At 40.5% G+C, this 27,582-nt stretch overlaps 2 protein-coding genes across 11 annotated transcripts in view; one reads left to right on the forward strand and one right to left on the reverse strand.

The window, feature by feature from the left end:
• The window catches only part of mapk10 (mitogen-activated protein kinase 10), a 32,144-nt gene extending 23,018 nt beyond the window's left edge, over positions 1–9,126 (reverse strand). For all 7 annotated transcript variants that reach the window (XM_089021080.1, XM_089021079.1, XM_089021081.1 and 4 more), the window contains exon 1: positions 8,851–9,126. In XM_089021080.1, the coding sequence (XP_088877206.1) occupies positions 8,851–8,853 (3 nt within the window). In that variant the 5' untranslated portion in view covers positions 8,854–9,126. The remainder of the gene's footprint in view (positions 1–8,850) is intronic.
• Positions 9,127–11,397: 2,271 nt separating this feature from the next.
• Positions 11,398–27,582, forward strand: part of ptpn13 (protein tyrosine phosphatase non-receptor type 13) — a 54,714-nt gene continuing 38,529 nt past the window's right edge. For all 4 annotated transcript variants that reach the window (XM_089021267.1, XM_089021268.1, XM_089021269.1 and 1 more), the window contains exons 1-6: positions 11,398–11,699; positions 17,881–18,000; positions 22,163–22,329; positions 24,754–24,819; positions 24,883–25,068; positions 25,848–25,935. In XM_089021267.1, the coding sequence (XP_088877393.1) occupies positions 17,886–18,000; positions 22,163–22,329; positions 24,754–24,819; positions 24,883–25,068; positions 25,848–25,935 (622 nt within the window). In that variant the 5' untranslated portion in view covers positions 11,398–11,699; positions 17,881–17,885. The remainder of the gene's footprint in view (positions 11,700–17,880; positions 18,001–22,162; positions 22,330–24,753; positions 24,820–24,882; positions 25,069–25,847; positions 25,936–27,582) is intronic.

Genomic DNA, 27,582 nt, shown 5'->3' on the forward strand with positions numbered 1-27,582 from the left:
AAAGAAAGGACAACTGGCACCATTTTTTTGCTTCCTAACTGACACCAGAAAAACGTTTTATCGCATCTAAGATACCCAAAACTTGCAGGCTGATATTTTAGTCAAGTGCCAATAAAAATGAGTTAGTGTCCCAAAACTACTTCAAAATGACCTCGGGATGGCGAGTTTCAGAAGGTCCCGCCCCCTTGTTCGTGACGTCACACCAGGGCGTCTTGCCTTGCTCGAGAATCAAAACAAGGGCTTCAGATTCGAAGAAGATGCTTTCTTGTTACTCATCCAGTTATGAATATGATTCAAATAGTTCTGAAGAGGAAAGCATAAATGTTTTCAATCGATTAAAGAAGTCCTCCGTATCATTTTGAGCCATCAGGACTCCAACGTAGCATTCCAGAAAATGCACAAGATGGCGCCCAAACTCCGTTGGAAATGGGCTGATTTGTCTGCTGGGAATTTGTGTCTACCAGTACCAAATAGTAGTCTTGGTGCAACACACAACGATTCACCATCGCATTATTTAAGTGGTTTCCTTCTAATTTCGCCATCAACACAGTTTTCAGACCAAACAAAGTACCCAAAATGAATTGTGTGTCGCTTTCTCGGTCAGGGGCGTTCCTGATGTGACGTCACGGCATCGTCATCAACTCGAAAACAAGACTTCCTGAATATTCAGCGCTAGTCTTAAAACATAAAATATAGCTATATGCCATGGAATATTTGTAGAAAATGCTCAGTAGAAGTCATTTGAAGTGATTTTACAAATTATGGACGCAACTTGTCCGGAGGCGCCGGTTGTCCTTTAACTGCCATTGATTAAATCGACCAACATCTGTGCATCTGCAGGCAAGGCCCGACAGTGACACGTAACAGATCTGCCTTTGCCAGTTGCTTTCATTCTGTAGAGGGGTGGCGGTTGAGGATGGGGGTCAACAAATCAGCAAAGGGGCATGAAGATCGACCAACGGCCACCAGCTCTTACGTCATCGATTAATCCTTATCCGTGCTACGTTAATCTTGAGCCATCTGTGCGTATACGGTATATGATTTATTCAAGCACTCGCAGGGCGCAGCGTGTTTGCCTTCTAGCAAAGGGATGAGGCCCATGTACTCGCTTTTCTCACCTCTCTGGCCAGATTGGGTCTCAAGTGCCGCTTCAGTTTGATCAAAGTCGACACTGTAACATGGAAGTGGAAATACATCACCCCAAGTGCAGTATGAGTCGCTGCCAGCGGCGTAAGAGCTCGGTTTTCCGTTTTATTTTTCTACTTTTGTCCAGGTGGGGTGCAGACAAGGACCAGATATTGACTTGAAAATCAAAGTGGCGTCTGTTTTTTTATCCGAGTCATAAAATAAAATAAGCAACTATGATTCTGTGTACTATTGAGGGGTACTATTGAGGGTTACATCCATATATATATATATATATATATATATAATTATTTTTTTTGCCTCTTTTTTGGTGATACATTTCCCCCCAATGTTGCCTCAAAATGGCACAAAATAAATTCTTTAATCGATTGCAAACATGTATGCTTTCCTCTTCAGAACTGTTTGAATCATATTCATAACTGGATGTGTAACAAGAAAGCATATTATCTGAATCTGAAGCCATTGTTTTGATTCTCCAGCAATGCAAGCCGTCTTGGCGTGACGTCACGAACTGGGGGCGGGACTTTCTGAAAATGCCCAATTCGCAGCTAAATTTTTTTGCAGATTTTGGACACTTTAAGTCATTTTTATTGGTGTTTTGCATTTGAATAAAAATATCATACTGCGTGATTTGGGTATTTTAGATGCTGCAAAACGTTTTTCTGATGTCAGGAAACAAAAAAGTAATGTGGGTTGTCCTTTAAGCGACATTTCATGCTGTGTGTCTGTAGTAGAGCCTTTTGCTTAGTTTTGCCTCATCTTAGTCTTTGCGATGTGCCCTGCCAATTAATTTAAACAACCATTTTTAGGGTAACTAGCCCAAAAAATTGATTTCCTCCGACACTGCGAACGTGCTGAGTGTCATCCAAATAGGCCGGTGTCAATAATGACTGCGTCATGCGTCTCTTAAAAAGGATGTCAATAAGAATCTGCTAATGGAGACGTGCTCTTTTATGGACAAACACACACACACACACACACACACACACACACACACACACACACTGACTCAGCACAGTAGCATTAAGTCGCATAACCGACATTTGTGGTTGGTGACATTTGAGGATGATTAACCCGCAATGGTGTTGAAATGTAGTTCACTGTTGTTGTTATCCCTCTCACATCGTTTATACTTTGAGTCGTCAGAAATGTCGCCACTCATACTCAACCATCTCTTTTGTCCCCTCCCCTCGCTTCCCAGGCTCCCGACCTGGATGCAAGCGCCTACATTACACCCCCCCCCCCCCCCCCCCACCACCGTCCCTGATTCCCTCAACCCACCCTTCAGAGCCTCATTGTGAGTGCTGGCTTTGCCAGCCTTTCCCGCAGAAAGCGCAGTTAGGAGAGGGGGAGGCACCCTCTGAATGTAAGTCTGGAAAACAAAACAGCTCTGACTCATACACGGAGAGTCTCATATGTTCCCCGACAGCTTATTGATTGAATCAGATGAAATGTATATGCTTATCTCCTCTGCCCAATCTGTATTTGCGTTTGTTGAAAGTGTACTGACACTGCAATAACGGAATTGAAGAACAGAATTTGCTGATTATTGTCAAGTCACCTATTTTGGATCAAAATTTAATATCTTGCAATGACCCTAAAGGGACACTGACAGCAAATCAGTATTGGCAGCTTTAAGAAAAATACATCAATTACATCAAAAGTTAGCCTTGATTAGTAGTGATAATTAATTACCAATACCGGTAATAAGAAATACCGATAATTACTACCTGACAACTACTGTATAGATTCTAATGGTATATTTCCCCCTCCTTCATTTCAATGGGTGGCAGTGACACGTGGCTTTATGCTATTTGCAGGCTGTCATGGTCCCCAATAGCGATAATTACCACCACCTGAAAACTACTGTCCATATACTACTGGTAGCGATCATTTAAATTCAATGAGATAACCTTTATTAATTCGTCTCACAGTGAATAAATTCAAAATTAACTCATTCACTGCCATTCACGAATATATTCAGGAATTAAAATTATGATGTTTTGCGCCATTCCCGAATTTCTACAGCTTTTGTTTTTTTCATGCTTGGGTGCCAGTAAAGCGCTGGCCATGGCCTCTGGCAATGTTTTTTCTTTTCCACAAGTGGGTAGCATTTCCTTATTTTTCTTGTTAGCATTTTGTTCCTGCTTCAGCTATTGTTAAAGCGCTATATGAACCAATATGTACGTATTGCATTGTATTTTGGGCAGCTGCCTTCATTTCAAGCTCATATCACTCCGGAACCATATAATTTAGGAATTAACTCTTTTTTTCTGATGAAAGAAGAGAGTCAAAGGATTCTTACGCTGCATTGAATGTTGATGTTGGCCTAAAACTCAATATTCTGTGAGTCCTGGAATTCCAGTGACAATGACAAAAACCCTGGCACTGGAGTGGACACATTTTTGCACGTCTTGCAGTGAATGAGTTAAAAGCAGCAAAGTTAGGAAAGGAACAAGAAAGGACAATGAATTAATGAATGAAGCAATGAGGACAATAATCCCTGTCGCTCCCATAAGCAACATAAAAACCAAAACACACACAATTCAGTTTTCCTCTTTCCACTTCACTACATTATTGCTCTACCTCATGCTTTGTGAGCCTGCAAACAAAGATGGATGTCGACAATCAAGAAACAGATTGCGAAAACAAACGCAGTTCGGAGTATTTTTTTGTACTGTATTCATTACAAATGATGTAATCGTCTCAAAACCAGGAAACAGCATGACAACTCACAAATGGATAGCTAAAATAAAAACAACCACAGTGGATCAGGTAGATATTGATGCTACAATGGACCATTGTCCATGCCCAGAATTAAAAAAAAGGAACATCCCATCAGATTATAGTCCTCTGTGAACCAGGAAATTAAATAGCCTGACCACCCCCCCCCCCTCCAAACAAATGACTTCCCTCCATTTTCCTTCATTGAAGAAAATCACTTCTCTATCTATTTAACTCAACCCTGGTATTTAGGCCTCGTGTTTTGTCTGCTCAGCATTTAAATAAATAAATCGGTCGCTAGATAGCTAGCCAGATAAATAGATAGCTGCTAGCTATCTAGATAGCTGCTATCTAGCCAGCTATCTAGATGGATAGATTGATAGATAAACTAATCACTTCAACACAAGCACGATTAGAAAAGTAATGAATGTGCCGTCTTTCGACACCTCCAGACAAGTTGTGTCCGTAATTTGTAAAATCACTTCAAATGTCTTCTACTGAGCGCATTTTACAAAGATTCCACTGCATATAGCTATATTTTACACTTTAAGGCTCGCGCTGAATATTCAGCTGAATATTGTTTTCGAGTTGATGACGATGCCTGACGTGACGTCACGTCAGGAACGCCCCTGACTGAGAAAGCGACACACAATGCATTTTGCATTAGAAGGGAAAACACATAAATAATGCAATGGTGAATCGTTGTGTGTCGCACCAACACTACCAATTGCGGTAACACCATAAAAGTGGACACAAATTCTCAGCAAACAAATCGGCCCATTTCCAACGGAGCTTGTGCGCCATCTTGCGCATTTTCTGGGAGCTACATTGGAGTCCGGATGACTTCTTTAATCGATTGCAAACATTTATGATTTCCTCTTCAGAACTATTTGAATCATGTTCATAACTAACAAGAAAGCATCTTCTCCGAATCTGAACTCTCTGAAGCCATTGTTTTGTGTCTGGAGCATCCTGGCGTGACGTCACGAACACGGGGCGTGACTTCTGAAACTCGCCATTTCCAAGGTCATTTTGAAGTAGTTTTGGGACACTTTAAGTCATTTTTATTGGTGTTTTGCATTTGACTGAAATATCATGCCTGCGTGTTTTGGGTATTTTAGATGCTATCAAACATTTTTCTGATGTCAGTTAGGAAACAAAAAATGGTGTTGGTTGTCCTTTAAAGCATACAGATGTGTCGCAGCTTTAAATCTCGCACTTTAAGCAGCTATGTCCAAGCGAAATAAAGCCACATGTTAGCAAAATTCAATCCACTTATGTAACCACGTACTCCTGCAGTCATGCTTATCTGATTGTTTGGAGTAATCCACAGTAAGATTGAAACGTCGCTGTGTTGTAGATAGACGAGAGACCACCTCAAAAGTAGTACATTTGATAATGAAGCCGACCCAAATAGACGTACAATCAAATCGAATCATGAAAAACTCGTTTCGGATCTTAATGCAAAAGTCAGACGTGTCTGCCGTTATCTCCAAATAGGAATAAAGTCCCTTTCCATCCTGACTCTACGAGAAAGCGGTACAAATAAGGTCTTCAACAATGCGGGTGCATTGTGGATGTGTGGCTAAATGAGAACATTTAAAATAGAGTTAATTGAGTACTAAGATAAAGCATTTTGAGATAACGCATTGATTCATAGTGAATCCATGCTCATTTTGATGTCTGATCTAAGGGATACACAAACGGTCACCATAGTGGAAGTCAAGCAGGAACGATCAGTACTTCCCTGAAATATTGAATATCTAAACTAATTTGCTATAGAAGACAATGAACAATACATATTGGTTACTTGAGTCAAACAGTACCCTTCATAAAACCTGTAATCATACAGGAATTGTTTAAAGGGAAATAATGACTATTTAATGTCTTGAATATACTGTATATATTGTGCGTAAATATTTCCGTGTCTGCATTTCTGAAAATGAAATGAAGTAAAAGTACCGAAGGAATATAATGACTTTGAATCAACTGCTTATCTCATTCACTACCAGACAATGTGCAAAAAATGTGCCCACTCCACTGCCATAGTTTTCTTCATTGTCACTCATATTACAGGACCCACAGAATTTTAAGTTTTAAGGACTACATAAACATACAATCCAGCGTAACAAACCTTAGACTCTCTTCTTTCATTAGAATAAAAACAGTTAATTCCTAAATTGTCTGGGTATTTAGTTATATGAGCTTGAAATGAGGATGGCTTTCCAAAATAACAACAGCTGAAGCTGGAACAAAGCACGAATGTGAAAAAACGGGAAATGCTGCCCCCTTGTGGTCTGGCCAACACTTTATTGGCACCCTAGCAAGAAAATCCAAAACCCGAACAAATTCTGAAACGGCGCTCTATGTCATATTTTCAATTCCCGAATACATTCGGGAATGGCAGTGAATGAGTTAAGCATTGCCATGTTAAAACTAAAACCTAAGTAGAGCTGCCGTGTTAGCACAGATCATGTGTTGGCTAACAATGTAACCAACATTATTTACTGATTGCAATGTTATCATAATGTTCCGGTGATTTGTTAACATCGGCAGGGTGGGGACTGTAGGGGGGTGTCATTGATCTGGCCATTATCTAGCGTCACATTACTTCACATTAATATTAGATTAGATCATTTTTATTAGTCTCACAATGGAGAAATTCACAATTTGGTGACAAAATACGGTTAACGCTGTTACATGTATTCTATTCTTTTGTCATTAATCATGGCCATTGATTTTAGTACTTATCTTGCCAGGACAAAAAATGATACAAGTCAAAAACTGCCGTGTCACAACAAATTCCAATTCCTGTTGCATGGACATCCCCAAACTTGTCATGTATAGTTTATTTGGATGTTAATCGAAAATCCAGAAAAAAATGTGATTGCTTTGTAAATTCTGCCAACCTATTTCGAAGTTGCAGTACAATGACTGCATCGACAACACTAACTGCATCACTTTTTCCAGCGCCAATTCTCCATGAGCAAGCATGTAAAACAAACGATACGATTAAATACAAATATTTTAGAAATACAATGTTTTTGTTTTCATCATTCAGTAAAATGTATCCTTCATACATCATTGTCGTGTAAATGCTTACATAGAACGATCATAAGCTTGGTTTACAGGGTTCTAGCGTGTTCCCTGCAGCACTTTCACATGAAGCATGAAAGCTCGCTCCTGAATTATTCAACAACGCAAGGTCAAAGCCATGGAATCCTCTCTCTAGCGCTCTCTTTGGCTCTTTATCTGTGTTTTTAAACACAGAGTATTTGTTGTGACATCGAAAAAAAAAAAACATCTTGCCTGACTCATATTAACACAATGATAATCGCCCCTCATGCCCTCAATGCATCCCTAAAGTACCGTACTTATGTAAGCATGATGTTGTGTTATTTTGTGGATAAGATCATCTCAAACACAATATGGTAACATAAATACAATACAATGACGCTATCTATTAGCTAGCCGGCTGGTTTGCTGGGTATCTATTAGCTATCTACTGGCTAGCTAGCTAGCCGGCTACCTGTTGGCTGTCTAATAGCTATCTCGCTAGCTTTTTATTTATTTGAGTTATTCCGCGTTGAGTGAACGCTGGCGCGTGTGGCTGCCGCTGCTCACCCACAGAAAAACTGATACAGTGACTGTGACGTGACCTTGAGAGTTTTGAAAGGCGCTTAAAAAATGAAATGGATTATTATTATTACAATAGGATTATATATTGATTCATACAGCACTTTAACAACAGCCGAAGCTGTAACAAAGCGCTTAACCTGGACAACTATCCTATACAGGAAATAAAGCAGTCACAAAGATCGTAGAAAACAACAGGAGTATACAGTACAATGGCGCCTTCAAATGTGAGTTTTTTTTAAAATATAAGTTGCTGAATGTAGAGGATAAAGAATATGACTGTGATACTGTCACATTGCTTGTCTGTATGTGTTGCGGCACTGTTTGTGTTCAGTTGCTAACATGGTTAAAGCACAGCAACTTTGGGGCTATTGAGCATGATGTCTAACTGGGCTGAAACTATGTGGTTCTTTAAAATACATACAGTACATACACATTGAAGTACACTCTGATATTACCATTTGCCATTTTCACATCGCAATAGAAAATCCAATTCATCATAAAGTCTGGATACTGCACCAATAATGCACATTTGATGCTGGTGCCTCGCGACAGTATTACAATGGATAAGTCACAATCACCGATACAGTAAAACAACAATATAGTACAAAATTATATGTTTTCTTGCTCCTGGTTGACAATAAAAATATAAAATACTAAACATTCATATTTGAAGGTCAAACAGGGCAATAGGCAATATTTACTGCTTGGATATCAATGTGGTTAGAATATGGAAGTGGGTTGGATATGAGTTTTCTATACCGGGTGACCCAAAACAACACATATGTACAATACACACAACCATATGGATGCAACTTTCCTATCGACCCACTTTGAGTGGGATCTGGGGCATCCCTCCTGCCTTATTGGGGTCCACCGATATTCTGCATAATGCTCAAGGTATGCAGCTGACTTGTGTGTGTGTGTGTGTGTGTGTTTGCAGGAGAGAGAGAGAGGAGGGGGACGAAGTGGGGGACGAACTCTGCATGCGGGCCTACGCAGAATGGTGCTCCTGTTTTGTTGAGATTCATCCATCCATCCTTTTATGAATCCATCCATCCACCCATTCATCTAACGTCCATTTGCATGGCTGCATCAAAAATGCAAGACAATTAGCCCTAGAGAGGAAAATATGGCGTATTCTATTGATTTCTTTGGTGACGTGATGGGATCAAATGGATCCATGCCATGCGGTAACACATTCCAACAACCTTGTTTTGCTTATCCGGGACAGATGGAGAACATTTAGAAGAATTCAATGTATAAAAAGGAAGAAAGAAAGAAGATATTTTTGTCTGATTAGAATGGAGATTAATAGCATTTGCATGAAAGGGTCCTACTTACCATTCCGTGCCAGCTGATGACAAACCCAGTCCAGTTCAAAACATCCTAATGGGAAGCATTGCGGTTATCATGGCTGGCGGATCCCGAAAATGGGAGACGGAAGTTACTTTAAAAAAAAATACATCTATATTCCAAAATAATACAATAATTATATATTTTTTAAAAGCTGAAATCAAGAAGCAAAGCTTATCTGATGCTGATTCACTCTTCCCCAGCTCACCGACACCTTGCAACCATTGTGCTGCAAGATGCTGGCTGTAACATTGTGCACCGGGAGGGTAGAGAAGGGGGGATGGATGGGAGGGAGAGAGAAGGGAGCGGTTGCCATGGCAACCGGAGAGGAGCTCACGTGACGTCAAAGCTGATCAGGAGAGGGAGAATGGGAGGGAGGCGCACAGCGAGACAGCGACCATTCACTTCCATGGAACAGTCTGTCTATCTAGTTAGCTAGCTAGTTAGCTAGCTCGGTATTTAGCTAGCTATAATATATCATCGTTGTTCCGTAACAAACATGTTTGTTTGTGTGGTTTTTATCACACTATGAAAATTAGTCCTGTTTTTGCCGCATTTTTGGATGGGGGAAAAAATACCATCACTATGAACTTTAGCTTTCCATATTTCCACATCAGCCAAATTTCATCCTATACGTCAGCTTCACAGAGAGTGAGTTTGCTTTATTAATTAGCTTAAAGGACAACCAACCCCATTTTTTGTTTCCTAACTGACATCAGAAAAACTTTTATAGCATCTAAAATACCCAAAACACACGCCTGGACTCCAATGTAGCGTCCCAGAAAATGCACAAGATGGCGCACACGCTCCGTTGGAAATGGGCTGATTTGTGTCAACTAGTATCAAATAATAGTCTTGGTGCAACACACAACGATTCACCATCACATTATTTATGTTTTCCTTCTAATTTCGCCATCAACACGTATCAACACGATGTTTTCAGACCAAACAAAGTACCCAAAATGCATAGTGTGTCACTTTCCTGGCCAGGGGCGTTCCTGATGTGACGTCACGTCAGGAATCGTCACGAAGTCGAAAAATCATGACATGATTAGCTTTCGACACAACTTGCCCGATTCTCACACACAACTCACAAAGCTGACCAAAAGTACACCAAAATTGTTTGAAAGGCCAATGAGAATCACTTGAAGAGTGTTACAATAAATGCCCGTGCAGTTCCTATTTGCTTACAATTCACAACTGTGCTGACCAGAAAAGGTTGGTGCAGTTGAAATGGTTCTGTCTCAAAACCTGAATCCATCTGTTGAGGACCCTTGAACCACATGATCTTTTGCAAGAATCCAGCCAGATTATATCTTTATCAGAATGTGCTGTGTTCGTAACTGGGCTGTCTGGCACCAGACTTCTCTGCAATGAAATAAGCACTTGCTTGTTGGTGGTCGCTATACATAAATGATGTGTGGCTGTGCCGTCTAGGTAATAGCAAACCTTTAAATTTTTGTTAAAGCCCTATACAAATCAATGTGTATTGTATTGTATTGTATTGTATTGTATTGTCAATAGGAAGACAAATGTAAATGGCTACCCTACTGTGGATTTAAACGGACAGCTTTACATTAAATCATACGTCGTTTTGATTTGTATTTTTCAAAGAAATATGTAAAATCTGCTTCAACCTCAAATATGCATGAATTTGCACCACGATTAACATGTTAACTAAGCACTCTTGGACTTCGTACAGCTCCACAAGATGCTCCACCATTTCTATGGTTCACCTTAGACTACATTTTCATATTTTAGGATTAATCAGAATCTGAAACCCTATAATAATCCCACAATGGGGAAATTAGCAATCTATTGCAGCAAATTTGAGAGAGGTGGGGAGGAGGGGGTCAAAGATAAAAAAAGTATTCTACGCACAAAAGAAAATGGGAGACTGACATGTACAACTGCAAAAAAAACAAAGTATAAAAAAAGACCTGTACAAAGCATAGTATCAAAAATATATAAAAGTATAAAAAGCATATTTGATATTTGAAACCGAATAATCTACTTTTTGGCTCTGGGTCGTAAATGGTCAAAAGTGAAACAAAAACCGGGCGATGAAGTGTGTACAAAGCCTAACAAAATGTGATACTCCCACTTGTTTTATTCGTGAAAGGGTGAAATGAGGTCTCCTGACCGCTAGAGGGCGACAACACAAACAAAACACAACAAAGCAGTCGGAAAGTGGCGGCACAAGCGAGGAAGGAAGTATTCGGATTTCAATAGTTTCCTTATTGAGCTGAGTTCCTTTGAAATGGGAGGAAGTTGTTGAGTGTGAAAAATACAGCAAAATGGCAATTTTGAAAATGTGATATGACCACATTTGTGACTTTTCTTTTCCCCCCATGCTTATAAATGAAATTTGTTATCGTGTATTCATGTGCGTGCGTGTGTGTCGCCATGGTAACGCCTAAACCAACCGAGAGGGCCAATGGAGGATCGAGGCAGAGGTGTCTGGTTACTCCCGGTCTGCCCACGCGAGCTGGGCGAAGGGAGGGGTTAGTTTAGTCCACTCGCTTCCCACAGCAGTTATGATAACTTGGCCGGCTGCGAGCGAGTGACGTACCGTGCTTTCGCACCAAAACACGGCTCTTTGAAAGTTTGTTTTCCCCAGCAGGTGAAATTGAGGGACCAGGGAACCGGATCTACTGTTCTAATCTGACCGAGGAGAACAACCTGTCCCCCGCTTCGTCTGCTTGCCCTTCTTCTCTTTAAGATGTTGCTTTGTGGATAGGATGGCGTCTCGTCCCGTTTGTCCGCGCGTTTATAGCCCAAACGGAGAAGCAAATTTATCCACCAGTGTGTCTCCGCTGTAGCGATTCTATTCTTTGGTAAGTTGAATTATCAAATGCTTTTCCTTCGAACTTTTTTTAGCAGAGGGTTGAGGTGGGGGGGTTGAAGCGTCGTGCTAGCTGCTGTCGTGCTATTGGGAAAACGAGTGCTTCAACTTCGAGGTTCTATTTTAGACTTGAATATTAATAGTTTTCAATAAGATTGACGTGTGACAGCAATGTGTTTTGGTCACATAATAAGATTGTTGTTGTTTAAAAGAAATGGGAAACGAAACATTAATGAACACGTTTTCAGTTCGCTCGGCAACTTGGCTCTTCGTGGGGAAAAAGTAAGGATTCAAAGAAAAAAAATCCAACCATTACACGTCTGCAGCTCCTACGGAAAAAAGAAGGCTTTCAAATATCCACTTCCCCCCTTCATTAATATTCAACAATCATTGCCGATCAATACAATTGATACAATAACCCAGGTCAGAGTTCACGAGTGTTTGGAATTGTTGTCATCCAGTTTTAGGGATGCAATTGATGGATGTTTCTGTCTTCAGTGCTCAGAAAGTTAAAGTTGGATTCATGTGTGTGTCTGTGGTGAGGAGTAGGGGTTGTGCTCATCATTGCAAACCTGTGATTAGCGAAAATGAAGTGCTTGCGGTCAGGTCTGAAAATGCAGCCAAAGTTCTGGGTGTGTAGTAAAAAATAAATGCCGACATCCATATCCTAGGTTTTATTATCTTGAATGAGAAACCAATTCAGGGTGTACCCTGCCTAGTGCCCGAAGATGGCTGGGATGGGCTCCAGCACCCCCGTGACCATAATGAGGAATAAGCAGTGCGGATAATGGATGGATGGATGAATGTTACTGCCATTGTTTGATTATCATATCTAAAAGTGCCAATCCATCACTTGCTCTGATATCGGTTGTAGCCTATTCTGTCTGACCTTGGATCTGAGTGTCAACCGATCGTCTGACAGATGTCCTCGATGTCTCTATCTTTTGTCTCTAATTAGATTGTAAAGAAACCAACGCCGCGAGGATAAACAACTCATTAGCGATAGATTGCCATGCACTCACGGGCAAATCCTTGCACAAACTTGAAACTGAGACTTAAATATTCGGGACTATCAAAGGGTGAAAAGAAGGAATTGTCCTAATCCCAGAACAAAAACAAGGTTGTGTCATAGAAGTTGCCTTTCAGAAGTGGACGGACCACAAAAGAGCATTCTCAACCTATGTGGAATTAACACCAATTCTGATCGTTGGGTACGTTTATCAAGAGGGTGTTGAAGTGCTATATCTGATTCGTGCCATTATCTGTATTTGCATTGGCGGATATTTGCTATTTATCAGATTTGGGTTCAGATTTGAAGATAATCTTAGCCCAATTGTTCCTCCCTGTATTTACATTGCAATGACACATATCCCAGTTGTGCTAATGACTGCCAAGAACTCATAATTGTGTTACCTGAACCATGCAAATCCAACCTAATGAAACATGTACAAGCAGGTAGGCTGTCTACAAACCAGCTTGTGTTTTTTTTTTCCCTGAGTCACCCCCCAAAATTCCCGCTATTGTTTTCTCCACAATAACCCGAACAAGATGCAGCGATGAATACTCTGAGCAACAGAAAGTGAAGCATAGAATGGGTTGTTTATCCGCAAAAGCGAGCGTTCTTGAATTCCCCTCAAAAGCCCTTACATCATCTTTTGGAAGTCTCCGTCGTCGTCGCTTGTTCCGCATCCGAGATCCCGCCACACTTTCTTCCCAAGACACTCTCGGAAAAGCGGTTCACTCAAAGTTTGCTCTTGTTTTCCTGGCACTAACTACCTCCAAGGAAGGATTTCACCTCAGTAAAATGTCTTTGCCAGAAGAGACCACACTTCTGACATTTTAGAGGATATGAACACACATCCGATCCAAGCTAATGTGTTTAGAAAGATGTTTTGGGACATTGGCGCGGGATCTGGTGTTGCATTCTGGCAAACTTAAAGGGGTGAAGAAGAGAAAAATATTCTTCTTTTGGTATCCATTACAAAAAGCAAAATGGGTTGTTTTCAGTTCCATCTGCGCGTCGAGGTGTTCAGAGACAGGAACGTGGGCGGAAAGGAAATGCTTCATGCTCCGTATTTGGGTAAAAAAACGCTATCACGTTTCCAAGATTGGTTACTTCTAATCCCCATGACTGTGGGCAAGCATCTAAAAGCCGTAGATGAAGGGCTTGTTTACTTTGAGACTATTTAACCCATCTTGAAACCCGATTGGGGATTCATTTGGTTTGAAACAGTTGAGGCCAGATGGAGTGCGCCAACGCAGTCTTTGCGCAACCAAATTATTTTAGCAAACTTGCCGCTTTAGAAACGTGTGTCAAACTTTTGCATTAACTCATTCGCTGCCAGACCATGTGCAAAAAATGTGTCCACTCCAGTGCCAGGGTTTTCTTCATTGTAACTCAAATTCCAGGAACCACAGAATAATGAGTTTTAGGATTACATAAATATTCAATGCAGCCGTAGAAACCGTAGACTCTCTTCTTTCATCAGAAAGAAAGAGTTAATTAAAAAAAAATATGAGTCTGGAGTTATATGAGGTCGAAATGAGGGCGGCTGTCCAAATTACATTGCAATCCATACATATTGGTTTATATAGCGCTTTAACAACAGCTGAAGCTGTAACAAAGTACTAACATGGAAAAAAAGGAAATGCTGCCCCCACGTGGAAGGAAAAAAAAACATTGCCAGAGGTCTGGCCAGCGTTTTGTCTGCACCCCAGCAAGAAAAACCAAAACCCGAACCAATTCGGGAATGGCGCTGTACATCATATTTTCAATTCCCAAATAAATTGGGGAATGGCAGTGAATGAGTTAATCAGTACCAAAGAAGTCACTCTGTTTAAAAAAAAAGTTCTGTGACCTTTAGTCTATCACTTAACTTTGCTACCACATAGTAAATACTCTTTGAATGAAAAATATTTCTAGGCCAACGTTACCACACATTCTTTCAACATGGCGCAAACTAGTTAATCGTGCGCGGTCGCTAACTTTGAGCTCCATCCATGCCAGCATAGTTATGGCCACCACTCCTCTGGGGTCGATTAATCTGATCAATATGACCCTAAAAAAGATTTACACATCTGCTACAGAATTTGAAAAAAAATACTGTATTTTCCAATTTATAAGGCGCACCCAAAGGCCTTCATTTTCCTCAAAAGATAACCCTGCAACTTATACGCCGGTGCACCTTATATGTGAAGTAATATTGAGCCACAACAGTTCTCGCAGCGACTGTCAGCAGCCACCGACTCCCCCTGTAGAAGAAGTACAGTAAAGTCTCGTTATATTGATAGTACTGCTTATTACGATACTATTTCTATGAACGCAAGGAGAAAATTTACATGCCGCAGGATCGGATATATCGATAGTCCGGTTATATCGATATTTTTTCCAACTCCCGAGAATATCGATATAACGAGACTTTACTGTAGTATGCGGTCCATCATAGGATATAACATTTTTTCATTCATTGGAAAAAGTTTTAAAATACACCATTCATTGGGGGTGCGCCTTATACTCCGGTGCACCTTATATGTGGGAAAAGTTTGAAAATACACCATTCATTGGTGTACGCTTTATACTCCGGTGCACCTTATATATGGAAAAAGTTTGAAAATACCCCATTCCTTGGGGGTGCACCTCATACTCTGGTGCGCCTTATACAGTAAAGTCTGGTTATATCGATATTCTCGGGAGTCGGAAAAAATATCGATATAACCGGACTATCGATATATCCGATCCTGCGGCATGTAAATTTTCTCCTTGCGTTCATAGAAATAGTATCGTAATAAGCAGTACTATCGATATAACCGATATCGATATAATGAGACTTTACTGTATATGGAAAAAGTTTGAAAATACACCATTCATTGGGGTGCGTCTTATACTCCGGTGTGCCTTATATGTAGAAAAAGTTTGAATATATACCATTCATTCGGGGTACGCCTTATATTCCGGTGCGCCTTATATATGGAAAAAGTTTGAAAATATACCATTCATTGGTGTACGCTTTATACTCCGGTGCGCCTTATATATGGAAAAAGTTTGAAAATATACCATTCATTGGGGGGTGCACCTTATACACAGGAAAATACGATAAGTTCTCTGATTGGTCTCTATCGCGCAAACTCAGTTAAATGCTTCTCCCCAAATTCAAGCATGGCTTGAGTTGAAAAAAAAAACACACCATACACTGCAATAATTGCCCCCCCCCCCCCCCCAAAAAAAAAAAAAAAAAAAAAAAAAAAAAAAAAAAAAAAAAAGTTGAGCTCGTCATGGGAAGATTTTGAGCAGAGAAATCAGTGAAGTGGGTCAACAGAGTGATTAGAGGTAGGGATGGATATCTGTGAAACAGCCTCCTTTCACTGAATCCCGCTTTGGAGAAGAGTTAATGAGTAGGCCCGTAAGAGGCCTGCCATGTTTATGCAGGAATGCAGGTTATCCATTCTCTTGCGCAAGCCCCAAAGAGGGAGAGCCAAGCGGGTTCTTCGCCATCTCACTCATTAGCCGTGAGAATGGCAAACGCTGCTGTGAAGACTGATTGTTTCGCCGCCCTTGTTTTTTCAACACGCTGGAATGTTTTTTATCCGCACTCGGACCGCAGTGTACGCCGGCTCCATTCTCAACTGAGTACGGCCCCGCTTGTGATTGAAGGGGGGGCCCTAAATAGCGCTGGGCCAGCATTACCGCTGTGTTAATGCTACGTTTTCCTTACTCTCACAAAAGTTTTGAGCCAAACCGGTCTTATAGTTGGCAAGCCAATACGCTTTACGTTCACATACAGTGTTTCCGCGGTTTCAACATATGACATTTCCAGGTTGCCAACTCGTTTACGCAGCTGTGTTAGGATACTTTGTCACAAGGCACGAGACGTGCTCAATTATTGCTCCATTACTGTTCTTTCCTCCAATTGGCTGGTAACCAGTTCAGGGTGTACCCCGCCCGCTACTCGATGACGGCTTGGACGGGCTCCAGCATACCCGCGATAAGATAATGGATGGAATCATTGAAATGTTTTATTTTAATCACCTTTAAGTGTTTTGAGACAAATATTGACGACCATTCGTGCTAACACTCAGCCTCTACGCTTAATTTTGAGTGTTCCATTAACCTGCCGTGCATGTTTTTTGGAATGTGACAGGAAACGCTGGCGGATTAAGAACATACAAATTCCACAAAGGAAGGTCAATGGAAAATCAAACCCACAATCGCTACATTGTGGGGCCGACGAGCTAACCACTGCTCCACCAAGCCGCTCCTTAACTTTAACTCATTCACTGTCATCACCGAATTTGTTAGGGAATTGAAAAGATGACATGGAGCACCATTCCCAAATGTATTCGGGTTTTGGTTTTTCTTGCACGGGGGGTGCCGATAATGCACTGGTCAGACCTCTGGCAATGTTTTTTCCTTCCACCAGGGGGCAGCATTTGCCTTTTGTCCATGTTAGTGCTTTGTTACAGCTTCAGTTGTTGTTAAAGGGCTAAATAAATACAATACATAGTACAGTAAAGTCTCGTTATATCGATATTCAAGGGAGTCCGAAAAAATATCGATATAACCGGGACTATCGATATATCCGATATCGATATAACGAGACTTTACTGTATTTTGTACAGCTGCCCCCATTTCAAGATCAGATAACTCCAGACCCATATAACTTAGGAATTAACACTTTTTTTCTGTTGTTGTCATTTGATTGTTTTCCCTGTCGGCGAGTGTTTTTGATTTGTTTATGTTTCCTGAGATTTAAAATAAATTTTCAGGAGTGTTACAATATCAGGAGAACATTTTGATTTTTGAGGTTTGAGAGATTTCTCAAGATTTCGAAACTTCTAAAATTTGCTGAAGGCACCAGAGATTCTGGTGTCTGGTGAGTTTGTCTGAAGGACCCTGTGATTTGTTGTAGTTTTGCAACATTGAATGTGACTGGTGTGACGTTATCTGCGGTTGTGGTTCAAACCGGCACAGTGGAAGGCTCTATTTTTATTATTTAGTGAAAATATAATCTTCATTTAATGATCCAACATCTGCTTGTGGTTGTTCTATTTCCAACGCTTTTAATAAAACTATGCCTGGTACAATAGTGATTTCTTCCTTCCTCCCATGTTACACCACAAAGCTGAAAAAAAATGTCGCCATCAAATCAACATGTTGTCCATCTTTACTCGTACAGGGAAGATGCACGTGTCGTTGGCAGAAGCCTTGGAGGTCCGAGGCGGTCCGCTCCAGGAGGAGGAGGTCTGGGCGGTCCTGAGCCAGAGTGCTGAAAGCCTCCAGGAATTTTTTCACAAAGGTATGCCCATTAAAAATTCACATTTTGATTGCAAACCTGGTACACACACTTGCATTGGTCTCAGAGTCTTAACCTTTCTCTTTGTCGAGTTCCTTGTGGTCCATAAAACTATCGGCCGCAGTTTTTGACTTGGTTCTCTCATCTCGCCTGAGTCATATCTTCATTTGTTTGCACACTCGTCATAACACCGCCGCAGGCTCGTCGATCATTTCCGATTGCATAGAATGAGCTAGTTTTCGCCAGAAATATTGTAATGTTTTAAATTCTTGCGAAAATCATCGTCAGCCATGTCTCGTGCTAGTAATATAAACCCGTTAGCCTCTCTTTTTACGAACTTGTAACCTTACTGTACCAGCTGAACAGCAACCTGACTTCACAAGTCACAAGTATTTGATAATCACCAGTACAGTTATACCTTGGTTTACAAACCCCTTGGCTTACGCACCTTTCGGTTTACAAACGTTAAATTTATGAACAATTTACCTTGGCATACAAACTTTTTTCGGGATACACGAGGAGCTGCCTCAATGAGTGATGTGTCCTTGGTGAACGAGCCCGTTCTTCTAACAACAAAATGGCAGCCGACTGTTTTTGTCCTTTATTCCCCGCCCCCAGTCTTCGGTTAAAGCCACGTGATTGGTCTAGAACGCAGCAGTGGGGGGCAGGGTGGTTTAAACATTAAAGAGACAGGTAGACGACAGTGAGATAGTTTCAACTTTGATAGTTCAAAGGCAGAGTGTAGACTGCAAGGTTAAAATATCCCATCAATCTGGCTCCACAAACAAGCCGCACAAGCCATCTGTACACTTGATGCAAAAAAGCTATCAACCCAGCTAAACATAACACAATTGATGAGGAACTAGATAAAATTATCACAGAGAAAGCACCTACAAGGATCATTCCTCAAGATGGTGAAAGAAGAAGGTTACGTTCCTCAAGTGTTTAATGCTGAGGAAACTGGCCACGCCATTCCATCAAGCCATCAACGACCATCACAAAGGTAAATAAAATGACTTTATTATACAGTACAGTTTATTTCTTTAATTATGATACCATAGCACATTTATTATACATAAAATAAGGTATATTTTGTATAGTTTTAAGGCTTATTAAATTAGAAAGTAGAAATGTATGTTTTATGGGGACCTGGGAACGGATTAGTCTCATTTTAATAGTTTCCTATGGGAAATTAATTTTTGGGATACACACTTTTGGCCTTACACACCGTCTAGGAATCAAGTATGTTCGTAAGCCAAGGTATCACTGTATAAGAACAAATATTTATCAAATTGTTTACATCACGTATATTTACAGACAGACAAATCAAGGAAAATGGCTACTGGTAGCCAAAAGGGTGTGCTCGACAGGCCTGGAGGGAAACACTGACTGAAAAGAACTTTTGAGTCTGTAGACGGCGCAGGATGTGAGTCAGCGAACAGCACATGGCGGTCCTGGCTCTTCTTGATGTTGTTGAAAAGAAAAATAGTTGGGGTGGTTTTGTCCCGCTTCACATGAAACTCCGCTGCACCTGATTATGTTGGCACACTAACCCTGGCTTTGATGACTTTGCAAAGTTTCAGTTTCGTCTCTGTCTGCCCTAACCGGCCTGACTTTCTTTCCCCTCTACGCGCTCAATCCACGATGGGACTGAGCTGGTTGCTTTTCGCTGAGTCTCGTGGAGTTTTCGCTCGCCTTATCAGCGAGGCCTTTGTTTTTATGCTGAGGTGGCGGTTTGAAGTCAGGAGGACCACATTCAAATTTTAGAGATTTGTGATAAGGATGTGGTCGTTTTCAAGATCACGCCGCACTTTCAGGATACAATTTGAAATGCCATTTTTATCAATGTCATAATTGTAAATTCATCACGACTGATTTATAAAAATGCTTAACTGTCATTGAAGCGTAAATAGAAGTTAATGGCTGTCATCTTTCAATGTTTCATGTTTCATCTTTCAATGTTTCAAAAAAACATTTGAAACGTTCCAAGAGTTAACATTAAAATAACAATGACATTTTGGCACTAGACTCGTTTAAAGAGCTTATGCGAATTTCCCCATGAAGGGCGGATGCTCCACATACGGTATATTGACGTCACAAGATTGTGTATCAAATATTGTGGTTGCTGAATGCGGTTTAACACAACGCGCTGATTGCTTGGTTTGACTGCCACTTTGAGTCGACCGAAACTGAGGCTCACCCGAGTGTATGAGTACATGTTAGTTGACTGGGATGCCTTTAAAAATAGCTTTTCAGTCTACACTTGAACCTTATCACCTCTTGACTAAAACAACAAAACATACCATCTTCAAATGTCTAATGACCTTGTATTGTGAAAGAAAATAATTCCTCTTTTGCATGACTCACCTGTGCATTCTCTGACGTGACTGTTGCTTCATGCGTCTTTGAGACGCTATGAATAGTCTTAACGAACAATAGGCACTATTTCTCTAGTCCTGTATGCAAATCGCTGCATTGTAGTTGGTGACAATGTTTATACTCTACTGATTTTATTGTTAGAGTTGACTATTAGTTCTTCTTTGATGTTAGCTCTGCTTTCGACACAAAAATTTGGAATTACTTACCGTATGACATTCTTCCGCCATTGACAGTGCGGTAATATCGTGGTTAGCAAGATCAAGGTTTGATTTTGGATTGGATTGGATTGGATTTGCCTTTATTAGTCTCGCAGTGGAGAAATTTATATTTGCAACATCTTCTTGTTCTTTAGATCATTTTTTCTTTGTATTCGGGCCTCCTCCCATATCCTTGAAACATAGTTGTTAGTTTCATTGAAGATTCTAAGTTGCCCCTTCATGTGAATGTGAGTGTGAATCCTTCCGTGTCACATGTCGACTGTTACTGCAATGCGCTTTACTTTGGAGTTAGTCAATCCTCCATGAAGCCTCTCCAGGTGGTCCAGAATGCTGGTGCTCGCCTCTTGACTGGTACTCGTAAGAGGGAGCATATAACTCCTACTCTGGCATCCGTTCACTGCCCCTATACATTTTAGAGTTATTTTCAAGATGTTATTATTTGTCTTTAAATCTTTAAATGGCCTCGCTCCTGCTTACCTCTCCAAGCTCATCCACCCCTACAAACCATCCTAGCGCCTCAGGTCTGCTGACCAGACATTATTAGATGTGCCAAAAACTAAACGGAGGCTCAGAGGGGATCAAGCCTTTTCCATTGCACTCTCTGGAATGACCTGTCTCTGAACATTTGGCAAGCTCCCTCGCTGGCCATCTTTAAAACCTGCCTCAAAACTCACTTGTCCTCTTTGGAATTGGACTGAGCATTATTATGACTTGATTGTTACTGATTCAGCTATTGTTAAAGCATGATATAAATCAATATGTATTGTATTCCGTCTGCGTATATGCCTTACGAGTGACTGGGGACGAGTATTGGGTGTACCCCGCCTCTCTTAGTCCTTGGTTAAAAAAACTGTTTTAATAAGAAAACTAGAAGTAAAGAAGACCACTAATCATATAATTATCAAATAATGTATCATCAGGTAGCGTCCTAGCACGTTGATCTGAGCAGGAATCTTTTATCCCCCTAATAACGATCAAAGTAGTTTTAAACAGGAAACTTATATTTACCTAAGAAATTCCAGCTTTCGGAAAGACAACGTTACAAGTTGGGTTATGTGTATAATTTTTTTGTCGTTAAAAAAAAAAAATATATATATACGTATATATATATATATTATAAAGATTTTTTTTAATATATTTTTAATTTTTTTATGCACCTCTCCTATGTTTTCGTATCACTTTGAAGAAAAGAATTTTCGCAGCTCTGCTCAAACATTCCTTTGTATATTTTTAAAGCAGTCTCTAACCGTGGCGCTGGCTGAGGCTTGGTCAGAAAAAAGTCAATTTTTCCCAAAGGCCATTCCTCCGTTGCTCTGTGCTCGCAACAGTTATTTTCTCGCAGCCTGTTTGTTTACGTCCTCCATCTTGAATTTCCTCAACAGTCTCGTTCGGGCTACAAATGTTTAGATGAAACATGATAATCTCTGAGCTTTGTTGCACTGATTCACCTTATCACACCGTGTTTGTTACAAAGGATTGGAATTTTGCCTAATTGGATGCATTTGACGTCCTGATTTTATCTTTTGTGGGTCAATTGTCTGTTCCTCTACTGCCCCCGCTCTCCTCAGACCCCTCTGCGATGGGCTTCATCATTTCCCCGTGGTCGCTCCTGCTCATGCCCTCAGGCAACATCTCCTTCACAAGCGAGTACGTCACTCAACAGGACCTGAAAGCCTTTACAGCTCCTGAAGTTCTGGAGGGGAGTTCCCTTACGTCTGTCTCCGATATAGAAAAGGTACAAAAACATTTGCCCCAGCAAGTCGTGAGTGTTTAGTATTTCAGCGGCCATGTCAGAAGTCCAAGCTAAACATCTTGACCAAGTGTTTGGCAAATGTCACCACAGACATATCATATTTCAAAAGTTTGACCACCTAACCGCAAGTAATTCCGTCATACCATTTTCACATTTGACACATAACACAAGGGATACCTCGCTTAAACGGCCACACCTAAGTCTGGGAACTTCTACAACCCCTGACAAAAATTATGAAATTGGTTGTTAAAATTTGTAAGGGGAGAAAAAAAGCAGAAGACTACAGAAATGGATGGATGGATTTGCCTTTATTAGTCTTGCAGTGGAGAAATGTACATTTCAAATGCACAAAAACTATACAAAAATGAAAACTTAAAATATGGAATCACTTGATTCTGAGGGAAAATTATGGCATTATGAATTAATTTAATTTCCCCAAATATTTTCAATGTGATTGATTGCCTCGCTGTTTGTCAGCCATGAAATTGACCGAATGTGTCTTCAGGGGATGCTTCGTTTTTTTGTCATTGTATTATTATTGATGATTTTTTTTAAGAATCAGAAATGAACTTTGAATATCCTTACCAGCATATTGTGATTGGCAGGTAAATTAAATGCTTATGTACACACCCAAGTCACATGTGCAAGTGTCAAGTCCCACATGAGTTACTTTTGGTCGGTGGAAAGAATTAAATCAAGTTGCATTACCCAAAAAAAATAGTCACGCCATTATTTTTGTTCAAACTGGTCAAACATCAAGTCATCACTACTGTCATGACTGTATTATTGCCGTGATGACCAGACGTTTTATTTATTTATTTTTATTTTATTCTTCGCCGATCAAGACATAAAAGGACATTTTATCTCTCTAAATTTAGGGTGTCAAACTCATTTTTTGCTGCGGTCGACATTGTAGTTCCGGTTTCCTCTGGAGGGCCTTTATGAATTTGGGGAAGCCATTAGATTGTTTCGTCCCATCCACAGATAACATATAGAGCGCACAACAAATTAATGAATAACTAGTTCTTAAATTTGAAGTAAAAAAATACTCACTGTTATGGTGGTTTACATGGGTGGGCCAATTTGAAATTTTTGTTCAGACATTAGCTAGCATCATGGAATTTCACAAGTTTGATTTGCTTTCGCGGACCGAATAAAATGATGTGGCGGACCAGATTCGGCCCCCGAGCCTTGAATTGGACACATGTGCTGTAAACGAACACATACAGAACTCGTACATCTTTAAAATGTCAAGGGTGGCTAAGCCTTGAGAGAAACTGTGGCTAGACTTAGCTCACTTTGCCTTGTGCTACATTGGCTATAGTCCAGGCAGGACCTTCAAGGACGGTTGAACCCTGGGAGGGACTGTGGCCAGTTGAGGCTCACCTTCCCTGGGTGTGGTTTTGGACCTCCAGCTGAGGAGTGACGGTCCTCAGCTGGAATTATGGTGGGCCATGGTCAAAATGTAGGAAGGCCAAATTGCACTAAATTTTTTTCCTGAACATTTTCTAATTATTTTGTTATTGTGTTTCATTGTTCTGTATAATTATGTATTATTTGTTATTACTTTTATTTATATTATTATTTTCATTATTTTCTGATATATTTTCAGTGATTTTCGCAATTCTTTTTACATCGTTATTGTTTTGGGGAAACAGTTCAATCTTACTGCCTTGTGGCATATGTGTTTCCATGGGCGATACAACACGTTTGAAAAAAAAATCATATCTGCATTTTCAACAGTTGACGACGACAAAGTTTTTTTTTTCTCCCCTAATCCACACCCCCCTTCTATGAGAGCATTTGCTTCCGCTAGAGGAGCTGAAAGCTTGTATAACTGCATTCCCCACTCCGGCACGGTCCCGCAGACCTCACCACACTTTTTTGCTGAGTCAGTTTTCCACCGCTAGTCTTGTTTCTGCTCGACCCTGGAGGCTTTATTTCAGGGCTTGAAAATCTAATCCCCACACACAACCACCCCTATTTTCACTCACGGTCGACTGTTGATCCAAGTTTTCCTCTCAATGCACCTTTCACTTTGCTGTCTTTATTCAACGTCAACATTTTCAGAGACTGTACACATTTAAAAACTGCGTTTTTAAATGTATGCTCCGGCCTTGAATAGTTCTGCTACATTTTTTGGCTTTTGCAAAGTTATTCTTTCATCCACCAAAACTAACATTGAGGGGAAGTAATTTTTTTCCACCGCTGAGTAACAGGAGAAAGAAAGTAGAGGAAGGGGGGATGTCCTCCATTTCCTTTTTGAGGATCGTGCCAATTCCAAAATAGCAAGAATTGAACATTTTTACGCCTTTATTTAGACCACGGGACTTAATCTACCTGTTTGCATTTTTCACGTTTGTTATCCAGTGTCCTTGTTATAATCATATCTGTTCTCTTTCCCAGATGCACATGTACTCTTTGGGAATGACCCTCTACTGGGGAGCGGATTACGAGATACCCCAAAGCCAGGTAGGTGAATCAAAATTCCTCTGCATGTAACCTTTTTTGACTTAACTTTGTGTCACCGTGTAGCCTATGAAGTTGGGGGAACACCTAAACAGCCTGCTCCTCAACATGTGCGATGATGTCACACTGAGCCGAATGTCATTGCGTACGGTGCTGGACATCTGCAGCAAACATATTCGAAACTCCACTTGTGACCCTCCATTTTCATATGTTCGGAAACTGGTACGCTTGGTGCTCGGGAGCCTTTCCCAGGTATGTTCTTTCACAAAGCAATTGCTTCATTTTATTTAATTTAGATTTCCCTTAGAAGGATTATTTTAGAACAAGGGTGTCAAACTAATTTTTTGCCGCGGGTCAAAAGACACTGATTCGCTGTGGTGACCCTGAAGGGAAAAGCCGAAAGGAAAACAAGAAGACATAGTTATGATTTCCTCTTGAGGGGCGTTATGAATTTGGGGAAGCCATTAGAATCTTTAATCCCCTCCACATATTACATACAGAGCGAACAACAAATTGATAAATGACTAGTTTTCAAATTTGAAGTAAAAAATAATGACTGTTATTGTGGTTTACATGGGACAATTTGACATTTTGCTTCAGACTCTAGCAAGCATCATGGAACTTGACATGGTTGATTTGCTTTCACGAGCCGAATAAAATGATGTGGTGGACCAGATTTGCCCCCCCTGACCTCGACTTTGACACCTGTGGTTTAGAATTTACTTTGACGATAGGACAGCGATTTTTAGCATGGAGCTATCTTGTCGGGTTTATTTTCCTTTTTTAAAAAAAATTCAACCAGTCTCGGTCTCGCTGCAATGATAATGTATTTTATTGATGAATTTATGTATTTGTTCATTTTATTTATTTAGTTGGTTGTTTGGTTGTTTAGTTGGTTAGTTAGTTCGTTCATTAGTTCGTTGAACCAAGCTGAATATCAGCATGTCAAGCACTCAATGTAATGCAAAAGCTGTCTTTTTTTCCTACGTGACGATTTAAAACGACAGATTTGTGTTTTCTTTCTGCCTCAGCTGGACGGTCTGCTTACCGACAGAGAGTCTCTTCCTGAGCGGAGTAAGGAAATTCGGGAGAGGTTGAGGGGGAAAGGCTTGCCTTCAGGTAACGTAAACCAAGATGAACAAAAGAGCTGCGTTTGTGTAAAGGCTCTGTTATCCTGATGATGATTCATTTTTCTTGGAATCACCCATTCTGATTTGTACCCCAAATCACTCGAACTCGTGTTAGTACACTTTAACAAGGTTAGTTTAGTTGTATGCTGTGTCTAGTAGGTAATTCTTAACAGAAGTGGAATGAATAAAAATGTTAGATCACGCTTGTCCCAGTTGCACGCTCATTTTCCACGTAAAATGAGTGCAATTTCTCGAGGTCCGTCCAGGATCAGGCTTTGATATTGGAAAGTATAACCAAATCCTACCGGTGGTTTTCTGAGAACATGTTTCCAGACCCACGGAAAAGGGAGAGGGAGCATGCAAAACATGGCCCCCATCCCGATTATGTAAGCGTGGCATGGCATTGATTAGAGATGCATATTTCGAAGTGCCCTGAGGCTGCTGCTTGCGCTGCTGTTTGTGTCCACGTTTAGTTTCTGTGAATGAACAGTGAGTAGCCGCGGGGGAAAGAGTCTACACTTAGTTCTTAAGTATCTTCTCAGGCAGCAGCAAACCATCCTTTATCTGAATCGCTGTTCACATGTTGTTGATTGTCCTGCGCAATGAATTACATTCTGCCTTGGGGACTTTGTAAGCTTCCTTGTTCTTAGAAAGGCTGTATTTTCGAACAACTAGAAATCGCCCTTTGTTATCTCACAATCCACGTGAAGACATTTATGATGAGAAACTAACGTTAAAAAAAAAGATCTTTATGAGAATCATTCGTGCTGGAAATAGAGCTTATTCGCTGCCACCGAGGTCGCATTTTGACATAACATTCTCGAAATGAACGCCTCCTTTCATGGAAATTTTAATCACATCAATTGGTAGATGCTACCGGATAACCTAAACAGCACCACACATGGGGCAATCTCAGTGTGATTTTGAAGACACTTACTTACATGCTTCCTTTTTGCCATCATTGGTCCACAAGAAAAAAAAGACCAACAAAAAAGCATGTTGGAGAAGTAATCCTTTGGATGCTTACTGGGCGAAAATCTCTCATTGGTTTGTGCAGCTTGATTGTTTTCTCTTCTTTAAATAAAGCCTTTCTTCAGTGTGTTTGACTATGAAGGTTACATCCTTACCGTTTTTAACTCATTCCCGAATTTATTTGGGAATTGATAAGTGTGACGCTGTGCGCCATTTCCAAATTTGTTCGGGTTTGGTTTTTTTGTTGCGGGTGGTGCCGATAAAGCACTGATCTGACCTCTGGCAATGTTTTTTTTCCCTTCCACAAGGGGGCTGTATGTGCCTTTTTTCTATGTTAGTGCTTTGTTACAGCTTTAGCTGTTGTTAAAGCGCTATATAAATCAGTATGTATTGTATTTTTTTACAGCCACCCCCATTTCAAGCTCATATAACGCCACACCCATATAACTCTTTTTTTTTTTTTTCTAATTTACCAAGAAACTCTAAGGTTTCTAACACTGGAATGAATTGTTATGTAGTCCTAAAACCTAATACATATTCTGTTGGTCCTGCAGTTCGAGTGTAAATGACAAAAACCCTGGCACTGGAGTGGACACATTTTTGCACATCGTCTGGCAGTGAATGAGTTAAACTGCCGTATTATCTGTGAAATTCTAAATGTGTT

This window comes from Hippocampus bargibanti, linkage group LG18, assembly GCF_051943395.1.
Source record: "Hippocampus bargibanti isolate YZ-2025 linkage group LG18, ASM5194339v1, whole genome shotgun sequence".
NCBI classification, from domain to species: Eukaryota; Metazoa; Chordata; class Actinopteri; order Syngnathiformes; family Syngnathidae; genus Hippocampus; species Hippocampus bargibanti.